Source organism: Geotrypetes seraphini, chromosome 4, assembly GCF_902459505.1.
Source record: "Geotrypetes seraphini chromosome 4, aGeoSer1.1, whole genome shotgun sequence".
NCBI classification, from domain to species: domain Eukaryota; kingdom Metazoa; phylum Chordata; class Amphibia; order Gymnophiona; family Dermophiidae; genus Geotrypetes; species Geotrypetes seraphini.
The window spans coordinates 321,098,773-321,111,564 of record NC_047087.1 but is presented as its reverse complement, the minus strand read 5'-3'; the positions used below and the strand labels follow the sequence as shown (position 1 = coordinate 321,111,564).

The 12,792-nt window shown below is 35.8% G+C and overlaps 1 protein-coding gene across 4 annotated transcripts in view; it reads right to left on the bottom strand.

Moving 5' to 3' along the window:
- The window catches only part of WDR11 (WD repeat domain 11), a 196,020-nt gene that overhangs the window by 102,063 nt on the left and 81,165 nt on the right, over positions 1 to 12,792 (bottom strand). For all 4 annotated transcript variants that reach the window (XM_033941237.1, XM_033941239.1, XM_033941238.1 and 1 more), the window contains exons 11-12: positions 8,580 to 8,664; positions 6,251 to 6,357 (exon numbers count right to left, since the gene is read on the bottom strand). In XM_033941237.1, coding sequence (XP_033797128.1) covers positions 6,251 to 6,357; positions 8,580 to 8,664 — 192 coding nt within the window. The remainder of the gene's footprint in view (positions 1 to 6,250; positions 6,358 to 8,579; positions 8,665 to 12,792) is intronic.

The window sequence follows — 12,792 nt, the reverse complement described above, 5'->3', positions numbered from 1 at the left end:
TTTCCATTCAGGGAACCCTTCCTGAATAGCTTGCTTCAATTGCAACCATTTAAAATATTGTGTTTTATTTAATCCAAATTTATGTTGCAATTGTGAAAAACTAAGCATTGCTCCTTCTGAAATAACATCATTCAATGTTCGTATACCTGCAATTATCCATTGTTTCCAGACGATTTTGTATCCGCCGATTTTGTATCCGCCAATCTTGATCCTGGAGTTTACCCAAATTGATTGATTTAATGATTTAGCAATTGGTTCTGGTGATAGATTACTAACATATCTTAACGTCTTCCAAGTATCCAATAAAATTCTGTTATCCTTATATCTTCTTGGCATGTTTATACTAATTAGATGTTCTGGATGTAGTGGGAACAGGAGCCGCCATTCTAGATATAGCCAATCTGGTACATTCTCCATGAGATCTGGGAGGATCCAATACATACCCTGTCTTAGAATATAGGCTTGATGGTACCTATAAAAATTTGGAAAATTTACCCCTCCCTCCACAATTGGACTTTGTAAAGATACTAAAGCAATTCTGGGTCTTTTCCCAAACCAAACAAATTTTGTAAGAATATTGTTTAACTTTTTATAAAATGACCCCTGAAAAAATATTGGTATCATACTCATTTGATAACAAACCATAGGCAATATCATCATTTTAATTGTTTGGACTCTTCCCCACCAAGAAAGATGTAAAGGATTCCATTGCTCACACATTTCTGTTATTTTTTTTAATAAAAGTTTTTCATTTTCTTTTACTGTATCTTCAATTGTATTTTTGATAATAATCCCTAAATATTTTAATCCTTCTTCTTTCCAAATAAATGAATATGAATCAAATAATCCTTTGGTACAGTGAACATTAATTGGAAGAATTTCCGATTTACTCCAATTAATTTTATATCCAGAAAATTTCCCAAATTTCTCTAGAAGATTAAGTAAACTTGGAACAGTATTCCCCGGTTCTCTTAAATATAATAATATATCATCTGCATATGCAGAAAGTTTAAATTCCCAGTAAGAAAATGGGATTCCCTTTATCTCCTTAGTTTGATTAATTGCAATTAATAAGGGTTCTAAAACAATATCAAAAAGTAATGGGGACAAAGGACATCCTTGTCTAACTCCCCTACACAAGTTAAATCTATCTGATAAATTGTTATTAATATATAATCTTGCACCAGGAGAGCTATACAATGTCTGAATCATTTTAATAAAACCGGGGCCTATTCCAAACCATTCCAGAGCTTGATACATATAACTCCATTCCACTCTATCAAATGCTTTTTCTGCATCTAAAGATAGCATAAAAGCTGGATCATTCATATTTTTCACTAAATTTAAAGAGTGGAATGCTAATCTAGTATTGTTTGATGAGTGTCTTTTAGCAATAAATCCTGTTTGGTGTACATCAATAATAAAAGGAAGAGCTTTTGCCAATCTTATTGCTAATACTTTAGCAATCAACTTACCATCTACATTTAATAAAGAGATAGGTCTGTAGTTTGAAACCAAGGTAGGATCCTTGTTTGGTTTTGGTAAGACAATAATTTCCGAATCAGCCATAGTACCTGATATATTCCCATTATTTGTTTGATATTGATACAAATTTAATAAATATGGTAAGATGATATTTTGAAATGTTTTATAGAATTCAACAGTATATCCATCACCACCCGGAGCGGATCCAACTCTAAGAGACTTCAATGCTGATTCTATTTCTTTTAAAGATATAGGATCTTCTAAACTTCGTTTTATATGATCTGGAACATTTGGTCCAATAAATAAGTTTAAGAAATGTAATCCCTCTTGTTCTTTATTTTCATAAGATTCAGAAGAATATAAATCTTTATAAAAATCAAGAAATTGTATTAAAATATCTTTGGTGTTAGTGTGTGTGTTGCCTTGTGTATCTTTAATTGCAATAATCTTAGATTTCCTTTTTTTTTGCTTTAAGAAAATTAGCTAATAATCTTCCAGCTTTGTTTGAATTACCATAGTACTGAACTTGCTTATAGAAGATATCTTTCCTCACAAATTGAGAAGAAATCTCATTATATTTCGCTTTTATTTTTAATGAACTTTGTAATGTATTATGTTCCCAGTTCTTAATTAATTTATTTTCTAATACTTTAATTTGGTTTTCCAAATCAACATATTGTTTTTTAAGTTGTTTTTTGATAAATGCTGAATATGAAATAATATTTCCTCTTATTGTTGCTTTAAATGCGTCCCACAAAATCTCAGCATTAATATTGTCCGAATTATTTATTTGAAAAAATTCATTCATCTTTAATTTAAAATCTTCCAGAAAGTTCGAGTCCGCAAGTAAAGCATTATCAAATCTCCAAATTGGATCGAAATGTACTATATCATTATTCTGAAAGTCAATCCACACACCAGCATGGTCTGAAATTATAATGGGATCAATAACTGCATTCATCACTCACTGCGCTATACTATTAGACACGAATATATAATCAATTCGTGAGAAAGATTTATGAACCTGAGAACAAAAAGAGAATTCCTGATCATTAAAATGAAGAATACGCCATATATCAACTAAATTACAAGATTGAACCAAATTATCTAAACCTAACGATTTCATAATTCTACTTGGTCTCTTATCCAAAATTGGATCCATTACAGCATTGAAATCCCCTGCTACGATTAAATTAGAAGTAGCCAGTGGTAACAGTAATTGTTTAACTTGTTTGAAAAACTCCATTTGATTCGAATTAGGAGCATATAAATTTAATAAATCCAGAGTTGTATTTCCCAGAACCATTTTGATATGCACCCATCTTCCTAAAGGATCATGGTTTATTAATTTGAAATCAGCAGTGCACTTCCTATTTATCAGGACAGCAACCCCAGCTTTTTTCCCCATTGCAGGTGCAAAGAAGCATTTAGAAATCCAACCCCCAGATAACTTTTTAGATTCAATATCAGAAAGGTGCGACTCTTGAATAAAATATATGTCCGCATTTTGCTTTTTAAGGAACGTTAGTACTTTCTTTCTCTTAATAGGATGATTTAAACCATTGACGTTAATAGAATAAATTTTTATATCCATCTATTTTATAATTAAATTTTGGCAAATACTTCTATAATAAAAAAGATGACCAGACCTCAGCACATTAAGTAAATATAATTCATTTATCCAATTCCACCATCCCTTTCCCCCCCTAAAATAAGATTATTAAAGAAAAATTCAAATTTTACATTTATCCCATTTTCAATCCTTATCAATATATTATTACTGTGAACCCCCCTCCCTCTCTCTATGCTACCTCCCCTCCCCCCCAAAATCATTGTCTGATCTGGAACACACATTGGTATAGCAGACCCTAAACCCCCTCCCCCAGACAACCAATATCCCTCCATATTGAATTAATATCTCTCAAAAATTCAGCTATTCTTTTTTCCCCCACATATTTAATATTTCATTATTTCTATCCATACATATTCAATCATTCAATTAATAATTATTATCATTAATATTTCATTGTAGCAAATAACATAAAATTATCTATAATGAATTCAAATATAACTATTCAAATAAATTTTCATTCATATAAGTTATTCATATAAATAATAGTATCTTAAAAATCTTTATCTCCTTAGTAATTATCTCTTCTTTAAAAAACCCAATTCCCAGACTTAACCCTTTATTTAATAATTTTTATATTTCATATCAATTAGTATCTAGGTAAAATATATCATTATAGTAAGAATCATACTTAATTAATTCATATAAATTATAAATATATCTTCCTTTCAAAGTAATATATATCCTATCTTAATATTTTGTTAACATTTTCAATTTTAACTATAATTCCATGTATATTAAATATTCATTGTTAATTTAAATATATTCATTCATAGCGTTAATATATTACTAATATTAGCATCTAACCAATTTATTTATAACATTCTCATTTAAAAATCAATCATGATATATTCAATATAAATAAATATTTGAATAAAATATATATTTTCATATTTATTAATAAAAGTTTAAAATTATTTCCTATTTTATTAATAATCCCTTTTGAAATATGTAATATCCTATATTTATTTCCTCATTTGTTATTCAGGATGGTTAGTAATTAGTAGTTAGGTAAATATATATATTATATTTACAATATCTCTCATAGATAATTAATTTCTTGTTAAATTAAAAATGTATCAGTAAATTCACAATATTGAAAAATTAGTCAAAAGCTCTTCAACTGCAATAAAATGCAGTAAAAATAACTTGGACCAGTATCAATCCACTTCTTTTTTTTCCCCCCTCTTTTCTTCTCTTCAAAATGAGTCTTCTCCATTTTCTCTTTTTCCTTTAATCAATTTTCCTTTATGTAGACATCGGTTCATCTTTTGATAGAAACTCTTTAAGTTTGGCAGGATCTTGAAAATACCAGGATTTATTTCCAGTAGATATTCTCATTGTAGATGGATAGTACAAGCCGTACATGTAACCTTTCTCTTTCAACTGCTGCCTCAGCATAAGAAACTGCTTTCTGATGTTTGCAGTGTGTTTTGCAAAGTCTGGAACCAATAACAATTTAGACCCTTTATAATTTAAATTTTTGTTCGCTTTTGCTACTTTCAGGATTTCTAAAGCTTGCTGGTATCTCAAAACTTTAAAAATCAAGGGTCTGGGGCCATTCTGATTCACTGGTCTTTTTGAAGGGATTCTATGAGCCCGTTCTATTTCCAACGGTCACTTGGAGTTTAACTGTAACAGATTAGGTAGTAAGTTCTCTAAAAACTGTACAGTGTCTCCCCCTTCAAGATTTTCAGCCAGTCCAAGCACTCTGATGTTCTTCCTTTTCCCCCGATTCTCCAAATCTATCAGCTGATTTTTCAAGCTTTCTACATTTTGTCTTTCACTGTCACACTTTTGCAGTTCAATTCTCTCCTCAATCACAGACATCCTCTGCCTGTCAGTCTGGATCTCCTGCCTCAGACCCAGCACCTCCTCCTTGACCTCCAAAATTTTGCCAGCGTTGTCTGTCAGCATTAATTTAATTTTAAATAGCTCTGCCATTATATCTGCTTTATCTGAGAATTCCTCTGTTTCCAACGGGATCGGGACACTCGACGGCGACACCGGAGTCACTTTAGATCTTTTTGCCGATACACCGGAAGTGCACGGCTTCTCCGATTTGCCTTGCCTTGTGGTAGCCATTTCAGAAGTTATTTTTTGTTTTTATAACACAGGTGAGCGATTCTTAGCAGCTGTTTCCTTTCCTTTAGTTGTCTGAGTTCAGGGAGCTCTGTTGCTATGCGACCATTTTGCGTGCTCCAAGCCACGCCCCCCATATATATATTCTTAATGAAAAGCCAACCCCCCAGCTCAAATCCACATGTGTATTAAAATTGGGAAAAGTGTAACTTATTCATTACTATAATTTAATAATGGTCCCCACACATCCTTAAGTTTATTATAATAATACTTCTAATTTTGACGCACTGAGGAGAAACGAAACACACAACTTCTCAGCTCCCGTGAGCCAAAGTCGAGTGGCATACGCACGGCATTTAAACCGATAGTCCACTTGGCAGTGTCTGTATCAGGTTATGTGGATGACGTCACCCATGTGAGAATATTAGGCCTGCTTGTCCTCAGAGAAGGCTTCCATCCAGATATCAAAATATTATCCCCTTTCCCATCTGCACTCAACTTGCCTAACGTTTCTCTCGTCTCCAGGCCAGCTCTGGAGGCCATGCTTTAGTGTGCTACAGAAGAGAATTATTGAAGCCACAAACACCAGAGAGTAGGTTCAGGATGAACCAGTTTGAATCTGGTGGCTCAAAGGCAATGGCAGCATTATCCTGAAGAAGTTCTTTAGGGCCACAATCCAGTCAGATTTTCCCCAATGAATTTGCATGCAAATAGATCTCATGAATATTTATTTGGGAAATCCTGAAAAGCCGACCTGGTGAGGGCAGAGGTTGGACACCCCTGATCTAAACCAAAGCTAACAGGCACTTGAAAAAACAGTATTCAATAACTATGCTTTTAGAAAAAGTAGAAAAGGCAAGTTAGACATTAAATCAAGCCAAGGGGAAAAAACGGAGCTAAGGATCAGAGCAAGTGTTCCTGAACAAGAGGACAAGCAAAAGAAGGACTGAAATGCCTGCGAAAATGAGGCCTTATTCCATCCCATTCTCCCTGCATACCTGGGGTTGAAGAAGTCCTATTTAATCTATCACTTGACAATCTGCCAGAACCAACCTGTTGGGATATCCACAAGCTGCACCTCATTCCTGACCAAGCCCACATTGTTTGGGGTCGATGTGGTGAAAGAAAGAAAGCTAGTCAAGCTGACCCACTCGATGCCCCTGCAATCAGAGCAGACAACTCTTTCAGGAAAAGTCAAGGGACAATCACACCCAGCTCATGTGCCTACCCTCTACTCGGCTATCACAAGGAGGTACAGACAGGGCAGGATTAATTCTTTGAGGGCCCTAGGCACACAAGTACACTGGGCCCCACTCCTATTTACCTGTTTTCTTATTTACTTCTTTATTTCCACTTGATTTCTCTTTCTTTTCTTTTAAAATTCAAAACAAACAACAAAGATTACCATACCAGTGCCAGTGTACAGTTTTTCTTCTATGCAACCGCCAAACATCTCTGAACAAATCCTCACTTCCTTCCCACCTACATGCCCAGGACTTAAATTCTGAACTCTTTCCTCATGGATCCTGCAGACCTCAGTGGGATCCATGAGGTCTATAGGAGTTAAACAAGGATCCGTGGGGTGAGCGGGATCCATGAGGTCTGCGGGAGTTGAAAAACAAGGATCCTTGTGGACCCCGTGCCATGGCCGCTTTCTTTTTGTGGCCATGCGCTTTTAGTTCCGTGGGGTCCATGGGATTCGTGTTTTAACTTCTACCCTTGATGGCTTCTTTTCTGTTTTGGATGGGATTGCTGGTGCTGAATACTGCATAAATTGCCCTCTTCTCTCTCTCTCTTCACCCCACTTCCACCATCTGCCCCCTTCTCTCTCTCTCCACCCCAATTCCTTCGAGTATCCAGCCCCCCTTCTCTTTCTCTCTCCTTCCACCCCAATTCTGTCGAGTTATTCTGTTCCCCTTCTCTGTCTCTTTCCTTCCACCCCAATTCCATCGAGTTATTCTGTTCCCATTCTCTGTCTCTGTCTCTTTCCTTCCACCCCAATTCCATCAAGTTATTCTGTTCCCATTCTGTCTCTCTCCTTCCACTCCAATTCCATTGAGTATCCAGCCCCCTTCTCTTTCTCTCTCCTTCCACCCCAAATCCATCGAGTTATTCTGTCCCCTCATTTCCCCACTGCTGCTGCTACTTTCCCACACACTCCTGATGGTACAAGATAAACCTCAAGCACCACTTAACCTCTTCCCCTTGTTGGCCCTTCTCCCTTCCTTCCCCTCATCTTCGCGGTCACCTTTCCATTTCATTTATTATTTTTTTTTTTTAATCTTTATTCATTTTCAAAAATTACAAGTGTACATTGACCATCCAGAAATATATTAACTAATCACTTGACAATCTTATTTGTATACCTCCAAATATATATATAGAAAAGAATCCCACCCCTCCCACCCATATCTTAATAATTAACAGTTATCGATTATTATCATTCATATTCCCACCCCCCCTTATCTTATCCAATACTGAAGTGTTTAAGATGTCTGATCATTAGAATAAATAATCAATGGCCCCCAAATCTTTCCATTTCAAAATCAACGTTTTCTTTTTCAGATGGGCCCCAGCATCGGCAACAGTTCTCTTAAGTTGCAAGTGGTGGCTTGACCCAAAGCTTCCCCTTTGACGTGAGCCACCCAGGTGGAAACAGGAAGTTGCATCCATGCCATTGACCGAGAGCCTCCCCTTTATCCTTTATTTGCTAAGAATAATTCAAAGAGCAAGCCAGCTGCAGCATACCTGGTAGTTATAACTTAATGGTTCTGCAGAACACTGCCAGCTAATTCTCTAGTTTATCTGTTTCACAACTCACACTCTTGTGCAAGTGTGTTGTGTAGCAGTTAGAACTACAGTCTCAGCACCCTGGACAAATCACTTGATCCTCCACTGCCCCAGGTACATTAGATAGATTGTGAGCCCACAGGACAGATAGGGAAAATGTAAAGGCCCTATATAAGTCCCAATCCTTTCCCTTCATGCCTGGTCTCCCTCCCCAAGGACAGAGACCCACTAGCTACGTGGACAAGTAAAACGTCATCAGAGTGTCTTTTGGAATAGAATCTGCCCAGCAATTTTGCTCTTTCATACTTATTTGGTAGCTGTTCAAATATTTATAATTCAATCTGCTTCTCCTGATGAACACCAATCGCTTTCTGCTATATTCAAAGCTATCCAGTAAAGCAGTGCAAGATGAACTAGGTCACCACAACTAAATGGAAGCCTTAAACACTTTTCGCCTAAGGCCATACTAAGATAATATCACTATGCCAAGGCTGCAGGACCTTCTCCTTCTACAAGCTCTTCAAACAGATTCACTAGTAAGGCACTATGGCAGGCTGCTATACAGAAGGAACAGAGCTGAAGCCTTACTCACTTCACTTCACAGGAATGAATGTTGAGCTCTTTGTGCAGCAGGCCACTAGTGAGATGGTAAATAAGCACCGACCCATTGCTCGTACCTGAAAAAAAGAAACGTATGGTAGGTCAGCAAAATTACTTATGATTCTATTCGCCCAGTCAGTCAATCTATTTTCACTCATCAGGTTCTTCATTATGCTCTCAGATGTCATATCGGGTCTTTTTTTCCACATAGATCACATAGAAGGATGTTAGGTTGCATAGGGCGAGGTATGGCCGGTAGGAAAAAGGAGGTATTGATGCCCCTGTATAAGACTCTGGTGAGACCTCATTTAGAATATTATGTACAATTCTGGAGGTCGCACCTTCAAAAAAGGATGGAGTCGATCCAGAGGAAGGATACTAAAATGGTGTGTGGTCTTCGTGATAAGGCGTAGGGGGACAAACTTAAAGATCTCAATACTTTTGAGGGGAGATAAGATAGACGGTTAAATACCTACGTACTGTAAATGCGCACGATCATGTTTCCACGCTTTTGTTAAAACTTCACAGGCTCCCAGTAATCTCTAGGGTTTACTTGAAATGTGCCTGCCTAACATTTTTTTTTTTTAAATCTTTATTCCTTTTTATTTCTTTCAACAAGTGTACAGTATTATTACAATTAATTTACATAACACACTTGGCATTCTTAAATAATATTATTATAAATGTTTTTATTCCCCCCCCACCTCCCACCCTTTTCCATATCAATAAAATATTCCTTCCAAATTTATATATAATTATACATCCCTTTTTGATAATACAATTAATCTGACATGAAATCTGTCCCTCCCCCATCCTTCTTCCTCAAACACTTTAAACATTTTATTATACCCAGTAATGCACAACAATAAACATCCCATCCTATTACATATATCTCCTTATTTTTCATAACAACATCTTTCCAATATTTTTCCCTCCCTATCCCTCCCATCCCATCCCATTTCTATATATTATCCCCTAAGGAAAAAGAATAAACTTTACTCGTTATAATATTCAATTAATGGCCTCCACACCTCTTGAAATCTTTTAAAATACCCTCTCTGTATCGCAAGAAATCTTTCCATCTTATACATATGACAAACTGAGTTCCACCAAAAATTACAATTCAATCTAGAACAGTCTTTCCAATTAGTTGATATCTGTTGAATTCCCACTCCCGTAAGAATCAACAATAATTTATTGTTTGCTGTAGATATTTGGCATTTGGCCCTCATACACATTCCAAAAATCACTGTGTCATAGGATAAAGCCACATGACTCTCCATCAACATATTAACTTGATTGATATTGATATCCAAAATGCCTGAATACATGGACAATAAAATAAAAGATGGTCTAGAGTTCCAACTTCAATTTTACTATGCCAGCATCTATTAGACTTAGAGCAATCTAATTTTTGTAATCTAGTAGGGGTCCAGAATGCTCTATGCAACAAAAAGAACCATGTTTGCCTAATAGATGCCGACATCGTACCTTTAATTCTCCAAGACCAAATACGTGGCCATTGAGATGCATTAATCTGATGCTTAATCTCAATGCTCCAAATATCTCTTAATCCATTTTTAGGCTTCTTATTCAAATAATTAGATATAATTTTATACCACTTTGCGGCCTGGTGTCCCAGAAAATCTGCCTGGAAACATAAGAATTCTAAGCTGTAATGATCATTTAAAGATTTCCATTCAGGGAACCCCACCTGAATAGCCTGCTTCAATTGCAACCACTTATAACTTTGTTTTTTATTCAGACCATATTTATGTTGCAATTGTGAAAATTCAAGCATCTTACCATTATCAATTACTTCCGTTAATGATCTTATACCTGCTTTAATCCAATCTTTCCAGACAACCTTAAACCCGCCTATTTGTATCTTGGAGTTTACCCAAATAGTCTGTTGTTTCGATTCTAAAATAGAATCAGTAGTTAATTTGTCTACAAACCTTAATGTTTTCCAAGTATCCATTAATACTCTATTGTCCTTACGTATTCTAGGCACTTTTATACCAAGCAAAAGATCAAGCCTAAGTGGAAAGATAAGTGATCTCTCCACCCTTAACCACTCTGGTAATTGTTCCAAAAGCTCTGGGAGGACCCAATACATACCTTGGCGCATGATATAGGCCTGATGATACCTATAAAAATTGGGAAAATTTACCCCACCCTCCTCAATTGGTCTTTGCAAAGACACTAAAGCCACTCTTGCAATTTTACCCAGCCAAATAAATTTAACCAGAATACTATTTAATTTTTTATAGAAAGACTCCTGAAAAAACACTGGTATCATTCCCAATTGATAGCAAACCACAGGCAAAATCATCATTTTAACAGTTTGTACTCTTCCCCACCAGGACAAATGTAAAGGATTCCATTGCTCACACAACTCTAACTTTTTGTAATAAAAATTTTTCATTTATTCTTATTGTCTCTTCAAGTGTTTTATTCAGCCAAATACCTAAGTACTTTATTCCATCCTCTTTCCATATAAAAGGGAAAGAATCAAGTATACCTTTTGTACAATGCACATTTAAAGGTAAAATCTCTGATTTAGTCCAATTTATTTTGTATCCTGAGAATTTTCCAAATGTATCTATGACCTTCAGTAGACATGGAATTGTTGTTTCCGGATTCCTCAAATGAAGCAAGATGTCATCTGCATAAGCAGATACTTTATATTCCACTCCAGCACATGGAATACCCTGTATGTCCTTTGCCTGTCGAATAGCTAATAATAAGGGTTCAAGAACTATATCAAAGAGCAAAGGAGATAATGGACAACCTTCTGCAACTTAAAAGCATCCGAAAAATTATTATTTATATATAAGCGAGCAGTTGGGGAGCTGTACAATGCTTGTATCATTTGTATAAATCCAGATCCAATACCAAACCATTCCATAGCTTGATACATGAAACTCCATTCTACACGATCAAAAGCCTTCTCAGCATCTAGTGAAACCGAAAAATCCGGATCATTAATTTGTTTTGTTAAATAATACATCTGAAATGCCAGTCTAGTATTATTATATTAGTATAACATTTAAGATCTTGCATGGCACTCTTCCCCCTTTAATTCCTCTATCCTGGAACTCTGTGAGACCTATATTGCCAGATCTATCCAAAAGCTTAAATTATCTTTCCCCTCGTTAAAAGGCATTATCTATATTGGAAAATTAGGGAAATCTCTCTACTTTAAAATTACTGAGCTTTGGAATAGCATTCCTGTCCTGCTGCGCAATTTGGGCTCTTTCCAATTAAAAAGAAGAGAATTGATCTGGTTGTGAGGCTGCTATCAGTTGATCTGTATGGCGGTTTGATTTCTCCTGCCGGCGCTGACTCAGAGGAGGAAAACTCAAAGAAAGATTGCCGGTTTTTCTCTCAGCGCTGGTTTGACGCGGCAGATAACTGACAGAAAAAAAATCTATTAACAGAAACAATCGGATAAAAACGCTGTTATTAAAGAGTGAAAAAAGAAGTACTGCTGAGAGTTGGGTGAAGTCTGGGTGAGAAAATTAAGAGAAAAGGTCTGTTTCTCTTTTGCCGGTTTTTTTTTTTTTAATGACAGATGACAGTTGCTGTAGCGACGAGGTATTTTTAAAAAAAAAAAGCTCACAGCGTGAATGACACCAGCCTGCCTTGCCAGATCTAGGTAAGGCACTGGGAAAAGAAAATTTAGAAATATCAAGAGCGTTGTTATTTCTATGTGCTGAATGTTTAAACTGACTAACATTGAAGGGAAAAAAATAGAGAGAGACTGATCTCGTTAGTAAGGCTGCTGACAGTTGATTTATGGAACTGAGACGGTTTGTTATAGCCTTCTCTAGCCGGAGCTGAGTCGGAGCCTGGAGATAAGGAGATCGATTAATTACTTGCTTCTTTTTGTGATATAAAAAAAAAAAAAAGAAGTAAAAGTCTGAAGGCAGAAAAGAAAATATAGAATTGAAAATTATCCTCCTTTGACATTGATGGAAGGGAGACTGAGTAACTGAGGAAGAAGAATATCGGTACTTTCTCTCAGTAATTAAATACCGAAGTGATGTAAACAAATAAATATCAGCTTGCTAGAATAAAGAAGTACTGAATTGAATGTCCCTTTCCTCTGACAAAGCTGCGATTGGGCTTATGAGAGAAGAGACAGAGAAAAGGATTAATGGAACTTTTTAAGACTGAAGCAACAAGACATTGAGGAAATT